The sequence below is a fragment of the Triturus cristatus genome, chromosome 3_2 (genome assembly GCF_964204655.1).
Source record: "Triturus cristatus chromosome 3_2, aTriCri1.1, whole genome shotgun sequence".
Classification (NCBI taxonomy): Eukaryota; Metazoa; Chordata; class Amphibia; order Caudata; family Salamandridae; genus Triturus; species Triturus cristatus.
The window spans coordinates 154,990,440-155,016,740 of NC_140584.1; the positions used below are offsets into that span (position 1 = coordinate 154,990,440).

General features: G+C 48.9%; 1 protein-coding gene across 1 annotated transcript in view; it reads left to right on the plus strand.

The window, feature by feature from the left end:
* Nucleotides 1-26,301, plus strand: part of STT3A (STT3 oligosaccharyltransferase complex catalytic subunit A) — a 145,783-nt gene that overhangs the window by 113,609 nt on the left and 5,873 nt on the right. The window contains exon 17 of the mRNA XM_085647394.1: nt 4,264-4,379. Coding sequence (XP_085503520.1) covers nt 4,264-4,379 — 116 coding nt within the window. The remainder of the gene's footprint in view (nt 1-4,263; nt 4,380-26,301) is intronic.

Genomic DNA, 26,301 nt, shown 5'->3' on the forward strand with positions numbered 1-26,301 from the left:
ATACAAGGCCTCACCTACCGACCCCATTTTTATCAAGGGACAAGTGCCCTTCGATTCCCTGGTCGTATCCAATGCTCTTAAGAGAGCAAATTCTCAAGGGATGCTCCTCCGCCAGATAAAGAATCCAAATTAATTGATGCTTCTGGTAAGCGCATAGCCGCTCAGGCAGCAAATCAATGGTGCATTGCAAATACCCAAGGCCTTTTAGCTAGATATGACAGAGCGCACTAAGACGAAATGGAGCAATTGCTTCAATATCTCCCGGACGAGCATACGGCTAAAGCACAAGACTTGGTGAACGAGGGTAAGCTAATTTCTAAGTCCTCTATTCGTTGTGCTCTAGATGCAGCAGACACCGCAGCCAGAGAGGTTAACACTAGCATCCTCCCTAGGAGACACGCTTGGTTAAGGATTTCAGTTTTTAAACCTTTAGGTCCGACAATCTATCCTTAACACACCATTTGATAAGAAACACATATTTGACCCCAACGTTGGTCAGGCGTTAGAAAAAATGGAAAAGGATACTGAAGTCGCTAAATCTATGGGAGCGCTTCAGACGGCATCTAACAGAGGATCCTTTTGTCACTCCTCGTACAGAGGTGGGTCAAAATCCACACCCCCAAATCAAAATACCTCAGCTTACAAAGGTAACAACCAGTCCTCTCCCTCCAGAGGTCTTTTCCGAGGAGGTTATAGAGGCAACAACTTCAAAGGTAGGGGTAAGGATAACACACCCTGTAACTCTCCTTCCCCCAACAAGCAGTGACTTGCCCACCCTTCCCCCCCAATTATGCCACACCTGTATGAGGAGGACTTCAACAATTCCTCTCAATTTGGCAGTCCATAACATCAGACAAATGGGTGCTTGGAATTATCCAACATGATTATTTTCTGGAGCTTACCAGCAATCCCCCAAACATTCTACCTCCATCTCACAGGTTATCTTCAGAACACATACACTTGCAGATATAAGAGGTCCAGTCTCTTTTACTAAAAGAAGCTATAGAGCCAGTTCCAATACAGTACCAGGGCTCAGGGTTTTACTCTCTCTACTTTCTCAGCCTCAAAAAGGATGGTTCCCTAAGACCTATTTTGGATATCAGAGAGCTAAATCATTACATACTGTCAGAGCATTTTCACATGGTAACACTTCAACTACTCCCACTTTTACAAAAAGCAAACTTTACTGTCTACTCTAGACTTAAAGGACGCATGTTTTCATGTTCCAATTCCTCCAGCTCATTTTAAATACCTCGGATTTGTGATAGCAGGCAAGCACTACCAGTTTAAGATGCTTCCATTTGGAGTTACTACAGCGCCCAGAGTTTTTACCAAATGCCTGGCAGTAGTCGCTGCTCATCTCAGAAGACAACAAATTCACGTCTTCCCCTACTTAGACGATTGGCTCATCAAAGCCAGCACTCAATAAAACTGTCTGCGGCACACACGGATCACAATAGATCTACTTCATCGACTGGGCTTCACCATCAATGCACAAAAGTCTCACCTGTACCCCTCGCAGATGCAGTCTTACCTAGGAGCCACTCTAGACTCAGTCAAAGCTCTAGCCTCTCCCAATGTAGCCAGGATACACCATATTCAAACTGCCATTCAACAGTTTCAGCCCAACCAACCATTACCAGCCAGAGTGTTCATGCAACTATTGGGAATGGGGGCGTCTAGCAATTGTACCCCATGCAGGGCTTCACATGCGCCTCCTACAAGAGTGCTTAGCACATCAATGGAATCAATCACCGATCTAGTGTTGGTAGCCAGCCGAACACATTGCTCCCTGCAGTGGTGGATCCCACAAAACTTATCAGCAGGCCGGCCTTTCATAGACCCTGTTCCACAGATCGTACTCACAGCAGACACATCTCTAACAGGTTGGGGGAGGGGGGGGGGGGGCTCATCTCAAAGATTACACAATACAAGGCTTGTGGAGCACCAAGCACAAGACTCTCCTCATCAACTATCTGAAGCTTTTAGCTGTCTTACTAGCACTAAAAGCTTTTCAGACTCATCTTATAAAACAAAACTGTCCTAGTCCGTGCGGACTACAGGACAGCAATGTTATATGTGTAGAAGCAAGGGGGGAGACAGCCTCTCTCATCTGTCAACACTCGCTTCAGTCATTTGCAATTGGGCGATCCATCACAGCATTTATCTCCTGCAGAACATCTCTTGGGAGTAAACAATCAAATTGCTGAACTCCTCAGCAGAAGAAGGCAACAAATTCATCAGTGGGAACTTCACCCCCAGGTTCTCCTCCCCTACTTCCATAGGCTTTCCACAATTGGACATATTCGCCACAGCTGAAAACACAAAATGGCCAAAGTTTGGCTCCAGGTACCCACACCCGCAATCAAAGGGCAATGTCCTATGAATAAACTGGTCAGGGATATTTGCGTACTCTTTTTCTGCCTCTTCCCCCCTCATTCCATTGGTGGTTCGGAAGCTCAGGCAAACGTCCCTCACACTAATTCTGGTGTCTCCCACATGGGCTTGTCAAACATGGTGCACCACCCTCTTGGAGCGGTCACTAGTTCCACATCACAAACCACGCCTGAAGTCCAGTCTTCTCACACAGAACCATAAAGAAATCAGACATCCAAATCCCAAAGAACTGAATTTAGCGATTTGGCTCCTGAATTCATAGAGTTTGGGTACTTAAAGTACCACCAGACTGTATGAATATTCTGAAAGAAGCAAGAAAGCCTACCACCAGAGCTTACTATGCAGCAAAATGGAAAAGATTTGCGGTATATTGTAACAACCACAAAATCAACCCTTTAGACGCTTCTATACAAAACATTATCTGTTATTTGTTACATTTACAACAAACAGAACTGGTCTACACCTCTATTCGTTTGCACCTTGCAGCGGTTGCACCGTACTTACAAAATAGGCAACATCTGTCACTATTCAGAGTTCCAGTAATCCAGGCCTTTATGGAAGGTTTAAAAATGTGTAATACCACCAAGGATTCCTCCTGCCCCAGTCTGGAAACTCAACATTGTCCTCACAAGGCTGATGGGTCCACCTCTAGAACCACTACACAAATGCCCTTTACAGTTTCTCTCATGGAAAGTAGCTTTCCTCATTGCTGTCACATCACTGAGGAGAGTTGGTGAGCTACAGGCATTAAGGAGCCTTTTCTTTCAGCTACACAAGGACAGGATAGTTCTCCGCACCAATCCTAAATGTCTTCCCAAAGTGTTTTCTCCTTTTCATATAATCGTTTGAGTTGCCAGTTTCCTTTCCTCAACCTCATTCTGTAGCAGAACGTGCTTCCGGCACCTCCCCCCCCCCCCCCCCCCCCCACCCCTCAACAACACACACACATTCCTCTGCAGTGGTACACTGGCATCAGTTCTGGTCCCCACAGTTTAATTCCCCAATCTCCTTTTCTTGGACCATTTTCTTCTCTGTATGTTAATCTAGTATGTTGTATTGGATTAATTAAAGTAAATAATATATTGAAGCATTGAACTGCCTCCACCAGAAATCGGCCCATAATGTGATACATTGTGCCAAATCTTATTGGTACAATACACAGATGGGTTTCATTCACACTTGAGAATCTTGCCTGCTGCTTCAATGCAGAGACCAAAATGTAACAATCCAGAGGTTTATATTTTCTGGGAAGCCCTGTTATTGTTGCAGTTCCAAGGCTTTCTTCCTCTTCTGCAGATGTGGGTTTACATCACTCTGCTCATAGGCAGTACTGTAAATTGGGCATGTCTTGATTTTGTATCTATCCTAAGTGTTCACTATCCTCTTACCTATCTGTGCTTTGTAATCGGTTCTTGAGAGATAATTACAGAAGATGGGCAAACAAAGATCAAGTACAGGTTGCTCCCCTTGATAACTGATACTACCAGATTAATCCTACTCAAATGCCTAAGAGTCTTTCCTGTCATAACCTTTTTCAGCAATTAAGACCTCTGTCCTTTTACAGGATCTATTTTGGCTTGTTTGGTGAACTACATAATGGGTTTGATGCGTTAGGCCAAGAATAAGTAGGGGGTATGCATTGTCCATCTTCCTGCTTTTAAAAGTTTGTGCCACGTTTTCTGTCGCACAAGCTCTTAAAAGAATCGACAAATAGGACTGTTTACTGATTACCATACTAATTACCAGAATAACTCCATGATTTCTTGAGTGCCTGGAGACTTGTCATGTTTCTAGTTTGTCATGTCTCTCTTTTTGTCTAACTTCTGGGCTAATTTTGGTTTTATTTAAATTTTTTAACTGTTGCAGAAAGACCACCAGGGTATGACAGAGTAAGAAATGCGGAGATTGGAAACAAAGACTTCGAGCTTGATGTATTAGAGGAAGCATACACCACAGAACACTGGCTGGTCAGAATATACAAAGTAAGGATGTTCTTTTACATGATATCTCGCAGTTAATGTCATACACGTGTGCAGATCGGGTGAAAAAGTTGCTGTATCTGTGAATTTTTATAATTAAGAATTCCGTTTTTCTGTTTTCACTGATTTGTTTTGCATATAAATACAGACAGACACTTCACAGGCTGCAGACTCTGAATCTAAAAAGATGCAGCAGACTGCAATGCCAACCCCACTGCCTGTCCTGCGCCATCTCCATAGCCGGTCTCAGTGCTACGATACTGGTGTCCTCATTTTCGACTGAAATAATGTGACTAAAACAAGAGATGGTCAGAACTTGCTCTAAAGAACAGTCTCTTCTTGGGGCCCAGAATTTTGCCTAAATGGAGGAGGTATTTGGCTCTGATGCAGACTTCATCACCATGGTTAATAAAGACTGTTGACACACTTTAACCTGACTTATAAAAAAGTCCTTTCTTACTCTCCAGAAGGGGACCTTCCTTACTCCTCTAGAGCCAGATATAAAAAGCATCTCGTTTTACCACAGTAGTGTTTGAATCTGCAGACGCTTTACTCTCCAAAGTGTGCCCCAAGTCTATCATTTTGATCAAATCCTGTAATTTACTTCATTGACCGAGCCTTGGCTCTTGTTTAAAAAAGCTCTACTGGAATATGTCTTGGCTACTCTTCTCTGGGCTCATCAGTCCACAGACAAATTGCCTGACGCTATTGGCCAGATCTGGGTGACCCAAAGTAATGTTATTTGCAGCTTTAAAATATATATATATATATATATATATATATATATATATATATATAATGTATGTATTTTGAAGATAGTTCAAAACCATGTAGAGGCAGCAGTCATTGTGAGGGGACAGGGTCATATGGAACATTATTTGACAAGAAGCCAAGCGGAACTAGGAATGCATGTTAAGGTCCAGCATAAATGCTCCTCGATTGTATATGTATTCACAAGAGGTATGCAGTTCCCGTGCAGTCTAGAGGAAAGGAAAGAGCGAATCAGTAGGTCGGTAGACGCTGATCAAGCAAATCGAGGTGATCTGTTTGATCAGAAGCAAGAGCCCTCACACACCCAGATGGGTGTCATGCTTCACCATAGGGTAGCTCCTCGTTAGGCTGGTGCTGCAATGCCCAGTGGACCCCCCAAGGGGTCTCTTTGCAGGAGATCTTCTGAAGATAAGAAGCCCTGATGAAGTGTGTGTGGAGGTGCACGGTGTGGAAATTGGTGACTGTGGTTTAAAAATATCTGGTTTTTAATAAGCAGGTTCACTTGTCATGAGTTAAACTAAATGTGGCTGTGTTGGAGACAATGATCCTTTACCGCTTACAAAGTGGTGACAACAGAGGTCAAAGCGGAAGCAGATTGAAAGTGGGGCGTGTGTTTGGCCCGCGGTATCTATCAAAAACCGTGTCCCAAAAACACTGCTATCTTTTGTAAGTTGTTAATGCCAGCCTAAGCAGGATGGGCCAGGTCCTCCTGCACAAGAGAAGGTAATGAAGTGAAAAAAGGGTGCATATTTGCCCGCTGTATCTAAACTGTGTCCTGAATGGACCGTCATCTTGGGGAGGGGCGCAGTGGGAATGTATCCAAAGTGTAATGCTAAAGTAGTGAGCCAGTGCAGGATGTGGAAAGCGGCTCGCATAGCACAATGGTGTAAATGAAATGCAGAGAGTCTCACTAGTCAAGGCAGACACAGTTTGCTATTTATGCCACTCTGACATTTCTCACCTGACTAACGTCGCACAGAAGCCTGTGTGAGGGAGTGAACAGTCATTATCAGGGAAGAGAGCCATACCAAGGGTGTACATCCTCCTATGGTGAATTTCACGGACAGACTGTGGGGCCTCCACTATAGAAGGGGTCCAAAACAAATACTAATAAAAGTAGTTAAGGAGTCACCATAATGGTTGGGAGTGACAACAGTTCCATGTAAATACAGATCGATGTCTGCATATAGAGGTGGTAGTGAATAAAGAGAGGGCCTTATAATAAAGATCCGTACTCAAGAGGACCCCTAAAGAGTGTTGAGTCGTGAAGATAGGTGTGGAGGTCAGGTATATGGCAAGCACCATCAATAGGGGCCTTCAAAGTGTGTCTGTAAGTGGTCAAGTTCACTCCACAGAATATCGTTGCTAAAGCCAGTCATGTGTGGCTAGGCGGTGTAGGAGGCTGACTCTGTATATGGTATACCACAACGTGGTTATACCATGCACAGAGTCCAGAGATTCCTCCAGAAGTGTACAGGGCTCAATGCACACCCAAAGTGCTCTCGTGGTGGTAGTGTGGGCGAGAAGCCTTAGGCCTTACACAGTTAGTGCAAGACATTTGTTGTGCACACAAAGACCAATAAATGACACATGACAAAAAAAAAATAAGATCCACACCAATTTCATAAAAATAAGCTTTGCTCAAGATTCATTTTAAGACCAAGATCATCGCAAAAAGTTAGTACGTTTTTAAATAGAAATTCTTTTCAGTTTCAAAAGTGGCCACTTCTTGCAATTTTCAGTCTTTGGAATGGTAACCTATCGAGGAAAACAATAATGTGGTTTTACAGGTAAGTTAGCCACTTACAAATCAAGTTTTCGGGTTGCAGGGTCAGCAGAGGGAAAGGTTCTGGTCAGCACAAACACTGCCCCACCAGTGGCACATGGGCGGCCAGGTGCAGAGGTCAGAGTTGAAGATCAGGCCCAATGTTACCCAGCGGAGACTGGGGGTGCTTGAAGATACACGGCTTGCAGGTAAGTAGACCGTTTGCAGAGCAGAAGCTTAGAAGGTTACAACAAGCACAGGGGGGCTACAAGGCAGCACCAAGCATACACCACCAGTGGAACAGGGGCGGCTGGGTGCAAACACTGGGTCGAGCACCCAATGCAAGTGAATGGAGAAACTTGGATTTGAAAACTGGCTGCAGGCATCGAACCAGAGGCTTCTCAATGAACACCAGCACAGGTAAGTTAGGATTTTGTAGGTCAAAAGGACACAGTCAGTCAGTCAAGCTGCTCAAGGCCCAGGGACTCGGATGCAGGGGTATCTTTTGATGGCTGGTTTCTGTTACAGGAGCCGGTCATGGGTAGCCTTTCGGTTTATACTGCAGGCGTCATTGTGGAGTCCAGGAGGGGCAGCCAATGCTGGACTCAGGATTGCTGGGGAACCATTTCTGGATCATTGGGCCACGTGGACACAGGCCGGAGCAGTCTGGTGCAGATCGGTCAAGGATCACGGATCCGGAGGGCACAAGAGTCCTTTGTGTTGGTTTCATGTGGACACAGCCACTGTCCTTTTGAGTTCGTCTTTTCTCAAGGGCCTATACAGAAAAAACATTGCTCTTGTGGAAAATACAAACATATTAGATAATAATGAAGCACAATGACTAATGATGCTAGTAAAGGAGGTTATAAGAGACGCTCATACAAAAATGCAGTCAGGAAACCAAATACTGTTACTGCAGAATCATATCTGTGTTTTGAAAACCCATATAAAAGGAGTGCTCACTGTCCCAAGTGAAATGATAACCAACAGACCTTTGAGTGACAAAAATATGGCAGGTTTCTAAATACAAACAAACAACCATTATAAATAAACAATAATGATTCAACAGTTTTATTATTTTACAAAAACTGTAAATGGTTCGTTTTTTTATGCAAGTCAATGACGTTTCGACCCCACTGTTAAAGGGAGAGGGGTCTCGTTAGGACCTGACAATGAAACACAATAATGAAGAGCAACTAAGCAGAGATCTAGGAGAAACCTGAGAAAAGTAAAAAGGAGTTGGAAAACCTCTACTACCTGAAGAATCTCAATATTCTGCATATTCAGTGGGTGGGGTGCACAAAAACCCAGTGAGAAAAGGTAAATGTACTCCCATAGGTCCCAGCCGGGCGCTTAGGAAAAAAGAGACCTGAAATTAGAATCTGGAAAACGATCACTTAGAATGTGATCCGTTCAAATAATGTTGGGACTTACCCCAGTGAGGGGAATCGGCAGGGTAAATCTTGCAGAAAGTAGAAGTATGCCAGGGTAGACCACACTATGAATGGAGAGCAGTGGAGACAAGAGATCTGGATCAGTTACAAGGAATCGATGTGAGCATTTATGCTAAAATGACGGAGAGAATGGCCCAAATATACGATTCCAACGTGTATGCACACATCCGAACAGGATCGTGTCTTTGGGTGATGTGTGCGTCTTGGATAGAAACTTATCCGGTAAGTGTTGATGTCAACCTACAGTAGTGAATGCCATAAGTATGCAGCGCATCTCCCCCTCACTAGTTATAGCATGGAACGATGTGCAGAGTGAAGAGCGTCTAATCGGAATGTCCAGACAGTGCTATGGGAGACCACCTGAGCGATTGTGCGTCTCTGAGAATATGACTAGCACAACAGCCTGAATGGGGAACCAAGTCGGGTGTGGAGTTATTGGAAATAAAAAGGTCTCATCTACCTCTAAATAGGAGTGAGATCAAAGGAAATGTACATGTAGACGCATCATTGAGATCCTTAAATATGACAGGGTAAGGAGTCCGTTACAGGGAATCAAAAAGTCCCTCTTAGCTCTAGATATAAAGGGAAAAAAGGGTATATACATGCAGCTACACCAAGGAGATTTATAATAGCACAGAGCAAAATGACATGATAGCCGTAAGCGCAATATGTTCACAGTACATATATCAGGGGAATTGTATACATGCAGCATTATGCTAGGTCTGGCAGTAGTTCTATATGATGACTCAAACCACATTCATTACAGTTTGTAAGAGTTGTCAAAAAGTTAAGCCATTCTTCTGAGTACTTTAGTCCTTGGTCAATCGAATTACACTCTTCTATCCATTTACATTCCATCTTTTGTAGAATGTGTGTGATATCGGCTCCTCTTTCTCGGATCACTGCCATGTCCATCCCCTGCCATTTTAGGTCATCAACTGTATATGTTTTGTCAATGAAATGGGTCCCTAATGGTGCATTAGGTACAGTGCCCCGTATTCTGCTTTGGTGTTGGCAAATCTTAGCTTTTATAGGCTGTGAGGTTTGGCCAGTGTCAGGCACCAGACACAATATATTACATTTCGTGAATTGCAGTTCGATACAAAATTAAGTACATGTTTACATTGTTGTGTATTCAAAAACTTTAGCGTCAAAAGAAAAGGTGCAAGCAATGCACTTCCCACAAAGAAAATGACCCTTTAATGGGGGAAGGCCCATGCTGTTTCTAAAGTTCTCGGTTTTGAGATATTGGAGCTTTGTGTAGATGAGTGAACCAAATGGTCTTTGATATTTTTGTTGCGCTAGAAAGGAACCATCGGGTAACCAAGACGGACAGATGTCTGAGACCATCCTGATCTCTGTCATAGAAACCGGTTTATTCAGCTGGACCTGAGTGTTGCCTGAGCCGTGACTTATTGACCCTGAACACATGGGATTGGTTGTCATCTTTAGGCTTGTATGACAGTTACTTACATCTAGCAATTCTTTCAGACATTACCTGAGATTCATAGTGCCATCCCACCACTACCGGTTCATCGTCTTGCCATTTGGGCGAACAACCGGACCTTGTGTCTTCTCAAACGTTCTATCGTTTGTGGCAACTCCATAGAGACGGTCAGGAATCCATGTATCTCCATAATTAAATGGATAGTTGGTGAAGGCAGAAACACAGGCACTGGTACAAGATCATCTTTGCTCCACGAAGATTGTTATGTACTATTTAGGCTTTGCTGTCCATGTCTAAAAGTCTCCCCTGACTTCAGCACAGTGACTGACCGTCCAGGGTTCGTTGTTGGACACTGCCTTCATGTAAACCTTTCCTCCTCTCCAGAGACTTGTAAATATTTGGGAGATGATTCTTGGATTTCTGACTCCAGTGCATCTCCTGGTCCTCCAGGCTTCGTTTGTACTCCGCTTTATGGCTTTGTTTACACAGATGGCGCCACATGCCATATAGAGGATAAGGACACTGCAGTGGTGCCTCTCACAGCAGTGGCTACAACACCAAGTGAGTCTCTGGGCTCTGGTGCAGTAGGTCCACATTGGCCTGCAATTGTGATTGGACTCCTCCAGTCTTTAGGTGGGTCACCTGTTCAGCCCTCTGCAAGGGCAGGCTATCATAGTCACGGACACCTCTTTGCTGGGAGCCCACCCGACTGACATGAGTGTGGGGCCTTTACTTCACATCAGAGCAGCATCTACACATAAATGTGCTAAGGCTCTGAGCAGTCTGTCTTGCTGGTAATATCAGGGAGCGCCATTCATGTGGCCGTCATCACTGCCATCAATTATATCAATAGACAGAGCAGTGTGGGTTTTTTGCACTCTTAGCTGCGCCCACTGTAACAGGCAAATTTTCTCCCATCAAATACATTTTACCAGGTGAGACCCATATCGAAGAGTCTTTCAGCACCGTTAAATCAAACACCCCGTCGCCTTTTGCTGGAGGACCTTGAGTGAGAATTACAACTGGAAGTAGCGGAGGTGTTCACCAAAATGTATTAGCCATCTGTGAAGGTCTTTACCACAGCCCAGAAGCTAAATTGTCCTGATTTTATGTACCATATTTTTCCCTCTGAATGGTTACATGGCATTAGGATTAAGCAGCTCTCCAGGCCTGCTTTGTCAATTTCCACCAATTAAGCATCTATTGAACGAGGCAGAGCTGATCCTAAATGTAGAAAGCTGGCTCTTTATATAGTGGACCAAAATGAGGCACACTGTGTGAAGAGTCCAGGCAACCCTTATTGGTTTAGTAAGACAAAAATGAGAACCCTAAATGCTCTTTTGTGGTAGTGGGTACGAGCAGTAATGTTAACCATTTGTTGCACTCGGAGAGTCAGTACATGAGACACACACTCTGGAATAAATTGGTGACCAATTTAGTAAAATAACTCCTGTTTTAAAACAAAATTGATACCCAGAATTTCATTATCAGTTAAGTACTTTTTAAATATACATTTTCACAGGCTCCTTATATTGTGGACCAAAAAAAGGTTTACTGTGTAAAGAGTGCAGGCAAACCCCAAAGGAATTGCAGAGGCACAAATGACACCCCAAATGCTCTCTTTTTTGGTAGTGAGGGTGAGCAGTTAGGCATATAAGAGTGTAGTGCTAAGCATTTATTGCACACACAAAAGCAGTAAGTGAGGCCACACTCAATATAGAAATTCGACACCAATTTATAAAAATAACATGTACTTTTATATGAATTTAGATACCAAGATCATAGGAATCAGGTAAGTACTTTTCGAGTTATACATTTTTAAAGTTCTTAAAAATAGACACTGCAATTTCTGAAGCGGTAATGTTATCCTGTGTTGGAAAGACATACACTGCTTACAGGTACTTCACAGCAACTTACGGGACCAATCTCCTGGACTTACGGTAAGTATAGGTCAAGGTCCAAGGAAGCACCATCCGGTCATTTAAGGCAGCATTGGGGCGGCCGGGTGCAGAGGTGCTTTTCAGTGTCCGGTGCCCAATGTTGTCCTATGGGAGAGAAACTTACTGCATTCGGTCACTTTACAGAGTGGGTGCAGTGGTTAATTTCTGTGTCAGGTTTGCTGTGGTCTGGATTCCTCACAGTTCTTTTGGAGTGCCTTCAGGATGCAAGGATGTAGCTCCAATCCTCCCGGGGAGTTCCTGGATCTTTGTTGAAGGCAGGCAGCCCTCCCAGGCTTTTGGAGGCAGAGAAGATACAGGACAAGACCACTTTAGTGCAATCTTGCAGGAACAGCTGGCAGGGTTGGCGCCAAGGCAGCTGTTTCTACCGAGTGCATGCATCACACAACTCTTTGGTGTCCTCCTTCTTAGGTCACAGGAATCTGTTTTCCTGGTTCCAGGGGGTCCCCTAAATACTTTAGGGGAGTGTAGGGTTACTGCCAATAGGTTACTTACCCTTGGGGTCACTACGCTCCCTGTATGACCACTTTGAATGGGAAGTGGGCATAACCCTGTTCCAGAGTTCCTAAATCTGCCATCACCAAGATGAAAGACTTTCAGACTTTGTATTCACATCAGGTAGCCCGCTTTAGGGGTGGAACTAGCCTGAGGGTAGACATGCCTCTCTGACTAATTTTCCCACCTGCCCTGTGCCAAACGGGCCCTGGTTAGGGGGTTTGCATCCCCTTACATCTGAGGGAAGCTAGATTTTTGCTTACCAAATGCGGTTGGTTCTTTGAAGCTCCCTGCCTTGGAATGGCAATTTACCATCCTTTGTGGAGGATGTGTAAAACACCGCCCTCCACAGCAGACATTGTTCCTGACCGCCTGAGAGCATGGACTCAAACCCCTGGAGGTCAGAAACTAGCCCTTGGAGGCAGTCTGGACTGGACCAGTCAGCCAGCACACTAGAGGGCTGGTAGGTTTCAGGGGGTACCTCTACAGTACCCTCTAGCAGCATGTATTAATAAATCTATTTGAACGAGACTATTAGTTATGGATTCCTCACCTTAAAATTACCCCCAGACGTCAGACTGGATACAGAGAATTGTAGTACCCCTGTGTGTCGGTAGGTGGCGTTGCCCAAGACTGCCTTCGTTGTTGGCATGGTGGTTGCTGGAACGACGTCGCGGTATCTACTTAGACGCTGCCCCTGCACGCTGACGTAAGTGCTTTCTTTTTCCGCGCCAGCCAGCGCAGATCTGGAGAGAGCGGTACCTCGGGTCACTTTTTGACTCTCTTTTTGTGACTTTTTGTTGACATCTTTTCGAGTCGTTTGACTCCTGGTACACGTAGGGATGTCCCGTCCTCGAACCGACTTCAAGGCTTGCGACTCCTGTCGCAAATTGATTTCAGTTCTGGACCCGCACCTCTTGAGCCTTTGGTGTTTGGAGCGCGACCACAACCCAAAGTCGTGCTCCAACTGCCAGGCCATGAACCCAAAGTCTTTGCGGGAGCGGTCCCAAAAGCTTCTCGAGGCCTGGCAGTCCGCTCTGCGCCGCTAGAGGTCCCGGTCGAGAAGGGGGTTTTCGGAACGGGTCACGGAGCCATCACCACCACTCATCCTCTAAGTCTTTGTCTTCAGGTAAGTCAAAGCACGAAAAGGGTAAAGAAGCATCGTCAGTCTATGCGTTCTCCCCATCCGTCGGCCATCGCAACGCAGGTTGCTGAAGGTAGTTGTCCGGTTCTCCCCGCAGAGCCTGTTGAGTCGATTCCCGAGCCTCACTCCCTTTCCGGGAGCTTGGGCGACTCCTGCTCAACTTCGTAGTTTTTACAAAGCCCTCCACTCGATCTTTGGGCAGCCTGACTCTGCCAGTGCATCTTCGGGCCCAGCAGACTCAGCTGGTGACTCTAGGCCTTCGATACCTGCAGCTCCGGCCCTGGTGCCACAGGGCCCCCAGGTATCCAGGCCTGGATCCGGATCGGCGCCGGTCGACCTCGTGATATCTCCTCCGGCACTAAATCCAGCGGCGACACCTCTGCCCCTTCCGATGCTGGTTGTGTCCCCAGCCGACATTGACCCTAGCCTCCCCCTCGATGTGGACACGAAGCCGGACCGGCATCGACCAACATCTGGACCTGCGCCGACCGGTACTTTTCTACCACTGTTCTCTCCTGGTGTTCCCTATCACCCTGAGTGGCTACCAGAGGAGGATGAGGAGGACTGGGAGGAGTCTGTGGACCCTCTGGCTTACCAGTCAAAAGAACCGGACTGAAGAGAGGAGTTGGGTGAGGCCAGTGGTCTGGACACCTCCCCAGACCTTGGCATGCTATCTCCCCCTACCGTGGCTACGGAGCAGGGTGCATCATACGTAGTGGTGTTGTGTAGGGCAGCTGAGGCCTTAAACCTTGAGCATCCTACAGTGGCAATCAGAACTAACCTCCTGATGGAGGTGCTTCAACCGGCAGCGGCCTCTTCTGAGCCCCTGCTGCCGTTCAATGAGGCCCTCATGGACATCCTTTTGGGTACTTGGGCCAAGCCCAACACCGGGGCTCCTGTGGATAGGATGATTGCCTGACGCCACCACCCGGCCCGGCCGACCCCATTTTCCTCTCCTAACACCCCACCCCTGAAGCCTCGACTTCCATGGGTGCATTCCCTACCACTACATCTGATAGGGAATCCAAGAAGCCGGACCACCTTGCGAAGAAAATGTTTTCTTCCTCCAGCTTAGGACTGCCGTCGGTGAACACCGCATGTCTCTTGGGCCGTTACTCCCACTCTGTGTGGGACACAGTCGCGCAGGTGCTGCCTCAGTGCCCGGAGGAGGCCCAGGCCGTGCTCTCTTGTGCAATTGCCGAAGGGAGAGACGCAGCGAAGCTCATCATACGCTGCGGGCTGGATACTGCCAACTTGCAGGGCAGGATGTTTTCAACGTCAGTAGCCCTGAGATGCTACGCCTGGCTGAGGTCCACTGGCTTTTCGGGTGATACCTAAGCTATGCTTTTGGACATGCCCTTTGATGGCCGTCGCTTGTTTGGCGACAAAGCAGACGCACCTGAGCGCTTTAAGGACTCCAAGGCTACAGCCAGGTCCTTGTGCCTCGCTTCTACCTCTCTCCCCGCGCAGTCTGCTTTTCGCCCCTTTCGTGGCTACGGAAGGGGTGCCCCGCCAAGTTCCGTTTGTAGCCACAGGCCTATGAAAGCCATCCAGCCTCTGCGCGGCAGGGGACGTGGGACCCACCGTCGTGGCTCTGGGGGCCAGCGGGTGGGTCAGTCCACCAGCGCCCCCTCTGCAGCAGCCTCCAAGCCATTTTAGTCCGACCTTTCAGGGCCACCATTCGCCAGTGAGCGGCAGGATTCGCCATCACCTACCCCACTTGCTCACCATCACGTCGGACAGGTGGGTTTTGCAGATAGTCTGAAGGGGCTACTCCCTCCCCTTCAAGACTACTACTCCACCCATGCCACTTCAATTCCATCGTGTGTCGGAGATTCTTTTGGACCTTCTCCAACAGGAAGTTCCTGCTCTCTTGGCCAAGGGAGCCACTCCGGTCCTGTCTACTCTCGACCCTGGAGACTGGATGGTAGCGTTGGACTTGCAGGACGCTTATTTCCACATCCCCGTTCTGCCGCCCCATCGGCGTTACCTACGGTTCAAGGTAGGCCACGAGCACTTTGTTTGCCATGCTCCCCTTTGGCCTTACCAGCGCCCCTCGGGTGTTCACGAAATTGATGGCGGCGGTTGCAGCTCATCTGCGCAGATCAGGGGTTCCAGTCTTCCCTGATCCTGACGACTGGCTTTTGAAGGCGGGCTTGCCCCAGGCTGTCGTCTCCCACCTCCAGACTACGGCCGATCTCCTGCATTCGCTGGGGTTCACTATCAATGTGCCGAAGTAACTACTGATTCCCTCTCAGAAGCTCCTTTTTTATCAGAGTAGTTCTGGAAACAGCACAGTTTCAGGCTTATCCTCCCTGGCAGCGAGTCTGGGACAATCGGGCTATGATTCCGATCTTTCATTGTCTATCCCCAGATTTGGTCAGACTGACCCTGATGCTACTGGGCCTCATGGCCTTCTGCATCCTGCTGGTGGACTATGCCACATGGCATATGCGGACTCCGCAGTGGTACCTGAAGTTCCAGTGGGCACAGCATCAGGGGAATCTTTCAGACTCCGTCCAGATCTCGGAGGGCACTGCACACCAATTGCAGTGGTGGCTAATGAACCAGGATTGGGTCAATGGCAGGTCCCTCTCCCTTCCCCAACCATAGTTCACAGTGGTGACAGATGCATCACTTCTGGGGTGGGGTAGCCACATGGGGGAGGCGGAGATCAGAGGCATCTGGTCTCCGGCGGAGTCTGGGCTCCACATCAACCTTCTGGAGCTTCAGATGATCTGTCTTGCACTGAAGGCAATCCTTCCTTCTGTCAAAGGGAGAGTAGTGCAGGTGTTCACGGACAACATCACCGACATGTGGTACTGCAACAAACAGGGTGGGGTCGTGGACCATTTGTCAGGAGGCACTTTATCTCTGGAAGTGGCTGGAACATCAGGGCATGTCCCTGGTGGTTCAACCCCTTGGCAGGTCCTCTGAACACCAGGGCGGATGTACTCAGCCGCCGGTGCATGATGAATCATGAAATAGCGTCTTCACTCTGAGGTGGTGCAAGGTCTCGTTCAGCAGTAGGAACAGCCTTGGTTAGATCTATTTGCCACCTAAGAGAACGCACAATGTCAGCAGTTCTGCATGTTGGAATTTCCAAGGCGGCACTTGCTAGGCCATCTCTTTTTGTCGCGAGTGGAGTTGCGGTCTTCGATACGCCTTTCCACCTATACCACTGCCAAGTCATTGTTGTGGCCCCGGACTGGGCGTGAAGAGTCTGGTATCCCAAGCTTCTGCACATGGCCATCGATCCTCGATCAGACTGCCTCTTCGGGAGGATCTTCTGTCTCAGCAGAAGGGGACGGTCCTCCACCTGAACCTGTCCAACCTCCACCTCCTTGCGTGGAGATTGAGCGTCTACCGCTTTCGACCTTCCTTCCGAAGGCTGTAACGTCATCTTGGCAGCCAGGCGTCCCTCCACGAAAATGGTATATGCCTGTGGATGAAACAAGTTTGTGGCATGGTGCACAGCAAAGGCTGTGGATCCCCTTTCTGGTCCCCTTTCAGAGGTTCTCCTCATCAGTCTTTCTTTGGCGCAGCTGGGCTCTGCTCTGGGCACTATAAAAGGCTATCTTTCATCCATGTCGGCCTTTCTTCGGCTTTCTGACCAGCCTTCTCTTTTCAAGTCCCCTATTGTAAATCACTTCCTTAAGGGCATTACTCACTTGTATCCTCCAATTCATTTCGTAATGTCCCAGTGGGACTTGAACCTGGTTCTGACCTATTTTATGTGCACTCCATTTGAGCCGCTACATAACTGTCCTCTCAGACTTCTGGAAATTAAAACTGCCATTTTGGTTTCCATCACCTCTGCTCGCAGGGTGAGTGAGCTTCAAGCTCTTTCTTCCAAACCTCCTTTCATGGCTGTTCATCCAGACAAAGTTGTCCTTCGCACTAGGCCTTCTTTCCTTCCAAAAGTGGTTGCCTCTTTCCATATAGGACTGACCATCAATTTGCCTACCTTCTTTCAGCCTCCGCATCCTTCTAAAGAGAAAGTGAGGCTCCACTGTCTGGATCCAAAATGTGTGCTTTCATTCTATCTGGATCGCACAATGCAGTTCCGGGTGGATGACCAGCTCTTTGTTGGCTATGTGGGCGCCAAGAAAGTTCGGATCGTGCAAAAACGGACCATCTCTCTATGGGTCAACCTTTGCATCAAAATCTGCTATTCCTTAGCGAAAAGGGAACCTCAAGTGGGGTTGTGTGCCCATTCCACCAGGGCGACGGCAGACACTACTGCTTTGACATCTGCCAGGCAGCTACGTGGGCTTCATTACACACGTTTACTAAACACTACTGCCTGGACAGCCAAGTCCGGAGAGACGGCTTCTTTGGCCATTCAGTTCCTCAGGACTTTCTGGTGTGAACTTAGTTTGCAGACCCACCTCCGGGGTTGGTATTGCTGGGGGTATCTATTCTAAGGTGAGGAATCCATAACTAATAGTCTTTCAGATGAACAAGTTACTTACCTTCGGTAAGGATATATCTGTAAGAGACATATATTAGTTATAGATTCCTCACCGCCCCACTTATCCTCCCAGTTCTGCAAACTAACTTCTAGGGTAAGGGACTCCCTTTCAGGGCCCTAGTTTTCTGCACCAGTGGTCAGTGTCTTACATGGCTCTGCGCTTCTGGCGTGGAATGTTATGTAAAGAACTGACGTCCGCGCAGGGGCGGCGTCTAAGTAAATACAGCAACGTCATTCCGGCGACCACTATGCCAACATCGAATGCGGAGTTGACCAACGCCACCTACCGACGTGCAGGGGTACGGCTGAAGAAAAATTCTCAGGATTCAGTCGGACGCCTGGGGGTTATTCTAAGGTGAGCAATCCATAACTAATATGTTCGAGGCATATGAGCTGCAGGTTACACACTTTTGCATAGATCGCCATCTGGTGTTGGGCCCGGATGTTTGCAGTTTGTTTTTCCTCTTGGATAGTCTTTGGAAGTCACGAGGTCGGTGATTCCTCCTTTGGATCGTATTGCGCATGGGCTTCGGCTCCATCCTCAGATTGTTTTTTTCCGCCATCAGGCTCGGATGTTATCTTCGCGCTCCGGTTCCGAACATTTCCAGTTCGACGATCGAAGCGGAATCCTCACCTCACATTGCGGTATTGTTTCGATCGCGATCTCCTCAATCAACGCACCTTCTCATCGACAAATCTTCGGTTCTAGTCGTCGACGGTGGCCTTCGGGCCTTCACTAGCTCCGGTCCCGGCTGATGGAAAGAACTCCATTCAAGAAGTGCCCTCGATGTGGATCCAAATTCCCCCACACCAATCTTCATGAGGTGTGCAACCTCTGCCTCTCCCCTGAACACGAGGCTCGAGACTGTCCGGCCTGTAAGTCTTTCAGATCGAAAAAGACTATTCGAGACCGAAGAGCCAGACGAAACATGGCACACTCCTCGACCTCCGTTCCAGTCGATATCTTCGGAGACGATAGTGAAGATCCGGGACAGCAGCGCACCGAAGAGGACCTCGTCAGTGCTTCCGAGGCCGACGACTCAGATGTGGAGGACATCACTCCGGCGCAGAGGGTCGTGAGTAATATACCCCCCCCCCCCCACCCACACCCGCGCCAACACCCAAAAAGGCTTCGGTCACGCCTTCGCCTCCGGGCCTAGGCAAGACAAGAGACACTGCTTCACACACCCCACCTTCGGGCCCGGTGAAGAAGCCAAATAAGCCTTCCGGTGGCTCGGGCTCGAGCCAGCCTGCCAGCGGTGCCGAGAAACACACTTCGGCACCGAAAAAGAAACCGGCCTCTACCTCGACACCGAAGTCCTCGGGTCGAAACCCAGCGCTTCCGTACCGACGCCATCTTCGGTACCGACTAAACCCCATAAGGCCCTCGTCACCGACACTTCCAAGCCGAAGCCCACCTCGGCGCCGACCAAGAAATCGGAGGTTCCCAAGCCCAGTGCTAAGCAAACTGGCACGGACAAGCCTAAAAAGTCATCGGCCCCGAAGACTTCGGCGCCGACGGACCAAACACTGTCACAGGAACTATTTACACCGGATCCCTTACAAAAAACTCTCACCAGGGATCTAAAAACTGGACATTTGGCACTCTCTTCCAAAAAGCGACATTTGGACAAACCGGTTCCGCCTCCACCTCCAAAGAGGAAGGACTCTGCTACCTCCCCTTTCAGAATACCTTCCCCACCTCCTCCACCCTCTCCACCCCCGCCTCATCGCTCTCCGACCCCGTCTCCAGACGATGATGATCAGGGGGACCCATATCACGATACAGGGGATGTGCCCCAAGACCCCACCCCTACAGGATCCCCAGACCCATGGGACAACTACAATAACCCAGATATTCCCGACGTCTCACAAGATAACCTTTACCCTTCCAGGCCATCTCCACCGGAAGACTCATTAGATTTCCACCACCTACTTCAAAGGGCGGCACACTATCATGGGGTAGAGTTACACACCGACTCAGTGGAGGAGGATTACCCCCTCGACACATTTGATACCACACGTAGGTCTACCTCCATACTACCTATGCTCAAGGGGGTGGTAAAACATGCGCCAGAGGTTTTTAAGGACCCAGTCAGGGCCAGGGTCATTAACCCACGCATAGAGAAAGTACAAAGCTGCCCCCACAGATCCTGCCTATATCGAAGGGCCAGAGCCACTATTCCCTAGTGGTTTCCACTGCACAAAAAAGGTCAAATTCCCAGGCGTCCGGCGAAGCACCACCACCTGACAAAGAGTCAAAGCTACTGGACGCGTCAGGAAAGCCCACTGCGTCACAGGCAGCCAATATATGGTGTATCGCCAACACCCAAGCGCTATTAGCCAGATACGATGGGGCACATTATGATGAATTAGAAACCATAATGCATCACCTCCCTGAAAGATACAAAACTAGGGCCAATGAATTAATTCAAGAGGGTAAGACAATAACTAACACCTCTATACGCTGTGCCTTAGATGCAGCAGACACAGCCTCCAGGGCCATTAATACTAGCGTCCTCCTCCGTCGCCATGCTTGGCTAAGAATATCAGGTTTTAAACCAGAGGTACAAGCCTCCATCCTGAATCATCCCTTTGACCAAGAACACCTATTCGGCCCAAAGGTAGATGAGGCCCTCGAAAAAATGAAGGACACCGATACGGCGAAGTCCATGGGAGCACTGCAGTCACACCCTCCTAGGCGCTCTTTTCGCCGCTCTTCCTTTCGGAGAACATCTAGAGGCTACTCCTCAGATAGCGCGTCCACTTCCTACAAATCCCCCACTCAGTCCACCTTCACAAGGGGTTATCAAAGAGGCGGCCACACCGCCTACCCAATGACATCCCCCCGCTCCCTCCAGACCATCCCACTCCGGTCGGGGGCAGACTTCAAAATTTCCTTCATGTCTGGGGGACCATCACCTCAGACAAGTGGGTGACCCAAATTATTCGGTCAGGATACTGCCTGGAATTAACATCTACCCCCCCCAAACATTCCACCCAGGCAACGCCCAATGTCACAAGAACATTACACATTACTAAAACAGGAGGTAATCTCCCTCCTACAAAAACATGCAATAGAACAAGTTCCCGTCAATCAGCAAAATTTAGGGGTCTACTCCCTATATTTTCTAATACCAAAAAGGGACGATACTCTACGACCTATTCTAGATCTCCGGCCCCTAAACACATACATTCATTCTGACCATTTTCACATGGTGACACTTCAGCAGGTGCTTCCGCTCCTCTCCCAGAACGACTTCCTCACCACACTGGACTTGAAAGACGCATACTTCCACATTCCAGTACACCATGCTCACAGAAAGTACCTCAGATTTGTAGTGGACGGGCAACACTACCAGTTCAAGGTGCTCCCTTCGGAGTCACAATAGCACCACGGGTATTCACCAAGTGCCTAGCGGTAGTGGCGGCACACCTCAGAAGACAGCACATTCAAGTCTTCCCATACTTGGACGACTGGCTGATAAAAGCCACGTCCTACAACCAATGTGCACACCACACCGCCACTACAATCCAACTACTTCACCAACTAGGCTTCACGGTGAACCACCAAAAGTCCCAACTCACACCATCCCACATAAAACAATACCTCGGTGCCACCATAGACACCTCAAAAGCAATAGCCTACCCCAATCCGGCCAGGATTGCAAGCATTCAGGCTTTGCGACAAAGATTCATACTTCAACACTCCCTTCCAGCAAGAGTGTTTATGCAACTGATAGGGATGATGGCCTCTTGCATTTTCATAGTGCCCCACGCAAGACTCCAGATGCGTCCACTCCAAGAGTGCTTAGCGCGCCAATGGAACCAGGCGCAACTCACAGATCTGGTGTTGGTAGACGGTCGCACCCATCGCTCTCTGCAGTGGAGGAACACCACAAACCTTTCCAAAGGTCGACCGTTCCTGGACCCGGTTCCACAAATAATACTAACAGACGCATCGCTCTCCGGCTGGGGAGCTCATCTATTACACCTCACAGTGCAGGGCACATGGACGCCGCAACAAAAGTTACTCCATATCAACCATCTGGAGTTACTAGCAATCTCTCTAGCCCTAAAATCTTTTTGAGGCACAGATTTCAGGCAAGGCAGTCCTCATTCGCACAGACAACATGACGACCATGTATTACATTAAAAAACAAGGCGGCCCACACTCTCCACAGCTCTCTCAACTAGCACAGAGCATATGGAGATGGGCAATTCCACACAAAATCTTTCTCCTAGCCCAACATGTCCCAGGAGTCCAAAACACCATGGCAGATCTGCTCAGCAGACAGACGCAACAGATCCACGAGTGGGATCTTCACCCGCAGGTTCTTCACCCGTTCTTCCAAACGTGGGGGCATCCACAAATAGACCTATTCGCCACCCACGAAAACAAAAAATGCCCAAGCTTCGCCGCCAGATGCCCACACCCATTGTCCAAAGGAAATGCGATATGGATGAACTGGTCAGGCAAATTTGCATACGCTTTTCCACCTCTCCCACTAATTCCATTAGTGGTGCGAAAGCTACAACAGCATTCCCTCACGCTGATCCTAGTAGCTCCAACAAGGGCCAAACAACCGTGGTACACCACGCTGCTGGAACTCTCGGTAGTACCACACCAAAAGCTACACCTCTCACCATGCCTCCTAACCCAGAACCATGGAGAGATCAGGCACCCGGACCCAGCTCAGCTCAACCTTGCGATCTGGCTCCTGAAATCCTAGAATTCGGATACCTAAACCTTCCCCCTGACTGTATGCACGTCATCAGAGAAGCTAGACGCCCTACCACTAGAGCCTGCTACGCTGCCAAGTGGAAAAGATTTGTTGTTTATTGCCATAACACCACAATCAATCCTCTAGACGTGTCTATACAACACATCATATGCTATTTACTCCACCTACAAAGGTGTAATCTAGCATATACCTCCATTCGGCTACACCTCGCAGCAATTGCAGCTTACCTACAAAACAGGCAGCACCTATCACGTTCGAGGCATGTGGGCTGCTGAATTCATATCTGTGCATAGATCGCCGCCTAGTGTTGGGTCCGGATGTTTGCACGTTGTTGTCCTGGAAGAGTCTTCGAAGTATCCTGAGATAGGTGACTCCTCCCCTGGACCACAGTGCGCATGGGCATCCTCTCCATCCTCAGATTGTTTTTTTTCCGCCATTGGGTACGGATGTGCTTATCTTGACTCAAGTTAGGAAAAACTTTTTTCAGGCCAAAAGGCCTTTAGTTCGCGTCGGTACTGTTCCCGATCGGTATCGACAGTTACTTGCTAGTTTACTAACTTCAAAAACAACTTTTTCGCATCGACATCGACACCATCGACGATGGAATCGAGGACACCATTCAAGCGGTGTCCTGTTTGCAATGCAAAATATCCCCATGTCGACGTCCACCCGGTGTGCAACAAATGCCTTTCACCGGATCACGACGAATCCACATGTATGGCCTGTGCCCGATTCCGATCCAAAAAGACTCTCCGGAATCGACGAGCAGCGAGACTTGAAGCGCAGCATGCGGCACCGGCCCCGACCAACATCTTCAGCGCCGAGGACGAAGATGTGGAAGGCGTGGAGAACCTACCCTCCAGCCCCGCTTCCGAACACAATTCCGGATCGGAAGACATCGAAGAACAACTCTTTCACAGGGATGAAGACGACACCGAGGTAGGAGACTACGATGAGGCCTTAGGGGCCGAAGAAAGTAGCTCCGGTGACGAGCAAAGCCTACCCGTACAGACGGAGGATATCCCAGTGCGTCAATCTATGGCTCCGGTCGAGGGATCGCCTTCGGGCCTTACCCAAGACCTATCCCGCAGTTCTTCGGCCCCGCCCTCGGGCCCGGCCTCGGACATTCAGCGACAGCCATTAGTACCCAAAACGACTGGTTTCCCTTCATCGAAACCGAAACCAAAAGTCGTGTCGGTTCCACAAAAACCGAAACTGAAAGTGACACTGGTCGGATCTAAGCCCACTACACCTTCGACGACAGCAAAACCCGTCGGCGCCGACCGCGCCAAACGGGACTTCGGTGCCGAACTCGCAGCAGCCGACGTCGGCGCCGACACACGGAAAAAGGCCATCGGTACCGCCAAACCGCCTCTGCACCCGGCACCGAAACAATCGGCTCCGGCCACGAAGGTCAAAATGGCCGCTGCGTCGCACACCACTTCGAAAGCAGCACCTAAGGCCCAATCATCATCGACGGCTACTACCTCTCCTCGACTCGATGACCCCGTGGCCCCGAAGAAGCCCACGCCTGCCTCTACAGAACCGCTCGGCGCCAAAGAACCGTCGGCGCTCCAGGTGCGACAAGTTGCAGCGTCCTTGCCACGCATCAAAGAAAAGGCAGCCCTCCAGGACACGTCGGGCCCCGAGCCAAAAACAGCTCAAAAAGCTTCTCCAGCACCACCCCATATTACCTTTGGCCTGCCGCCATCCACGGCGCCCAAAATGTTTGAAATAAGAACACGTGTCACCCAAACTTGGATCACACCTGCCGAACGCTCTCCTCCGGAGACGTCACCGTCCCACATCATCGATGCCGACACCGGCAGAATTATGCTCCACAAGCAGAGAATATCTTCCGAACACGCTTTGGACTCCTACCGGATCCCGCTAAAGAAAAAGCTGCCAGCGGATTCGGAACCAGTTCTTTACGAACGTCTCCATACCTCCTACCCAGATCCACAGTCCTTCTCTCCTACACACTCCGAAACCGACGTTTTGGAGGACTATATGGGTGACGACGTCCCCTACCCCAGAGAGATGGACCCTGAAGGCCAACAGGACCCTGACCAGGCTTGGGATGACCCTGTAGACACAGGTGCACCTATGGATACACAGGACACGCAGCTATATGGCGCAAAAACGTCTCCCACAGAGGACACTGCCGCATTCAACGCCCTAATTGAACGTGCTGCGGCAAATCATGGTGTGCAACTCCACTCTGACACAATCGAGGACGATTTTCTAATGGATACTTTTGCATCCTCCGAAAGGAATATCAAAACTCTACCCATGTTGAAAGGTGTCCTCAAACCAGCAAAGGACATTTTCAAAGAACCCACCAGGGCAAGAGTAATAAACCCCAGGATCGACAAGAAATATAGGTCGGCGCCTGGGGACCCTACGTACATTAGAGGCCAGTTGCCTCTGGATTCCATCGTAGTCGCAAATGCTCGCAAACGGGCGCACTCGCAGACAACTGGGGATGCTCCTCCCCCGGACAAAGAGTCCAAGGTGCTAGAGACCTCCGGCAAACGGGTTGCAGCCCAGGCAGCTAACATATGGCGTATTGCCAATACCCAGGCGCTCCTAGCTCGCTACGATCGCGCACACTATGACACATTAGAAACCCTACTCCAACATCTCCCTGACCAATACAAAGAGGGAGCAGAGATCCTCATCAGGGAGGGACAACTCCTCACGAACGCATCCATTAAGTGTGCACTGGATGCCGCAGATACAGCTGCCAGACCAATAAACACCAGCGTCATGCTACGACGACACGCCTGGTTACGAATCTCCGGATTCAAACCTGAGGTTCAAAATAACATCCTCAATCAGCCGGTCAACCCCGACTACTTATTCGGGCCAGAAGTTGACACCACCCTAGAAAAAATAAAAAAGGACACAGACACTGCAAAGTCCATGGGGGCTCTCCAAACGCAGACCTTTCGGAGTGGCTCCTTTCGTCGCCCCGGAAATAGAGGAGCAGGCAGAGGACAGGGGTCACAGCAAACCTACAACAAGGGCAACACACAAAGTACCTACGATAAAAACACCCGGGGTGGGTATCGTGGCTCCAGCACAAAGGGCAGAGGACGCGGATACGGCAATACCAGGTCCTCCCCCAAGAACAAACAGTGACGCCCTCTCCCTTCCTCCCGACCACATAACACCTGTCGGGGGAAGGCTACAAAGGTTCCTGTCCACGTGGAACACCATCACCACGGACAGGTGGGTCAAAGATATTATCAAACACGGTTACTGCCTAGAATTAACCTCCACTCCACCCACAATACCGCCAAAACACCGTCCTATGTCCTCAGAGCACTTAGCGCTATTACAGCAGGAAGTGCTAAGTATGCTGGAAAAAGGCGCAATAGAGGTCGTACCCATCCACGAGCAAGGCACGGGGGTGTACTCCCTGTACTTCTTAATACCAAAAAAGGACGGGTCACTCAGACCTATACTAGACCTGAGACCCCTCAACCGCTACATTCTCTCAGAGCATTTCCACATGCTCACCCTACAACAAGTCCTCCCGCTGCTCAAACAGGGAGACTTCCTGCCCACGCTAGACCTCAAAGATGCGTATTTCCACATACCCATTCACCCCTCACACAGAAAATATCTCCGGTTCACTGTTCAAGGGCAGCACTACCAATTCAAGGT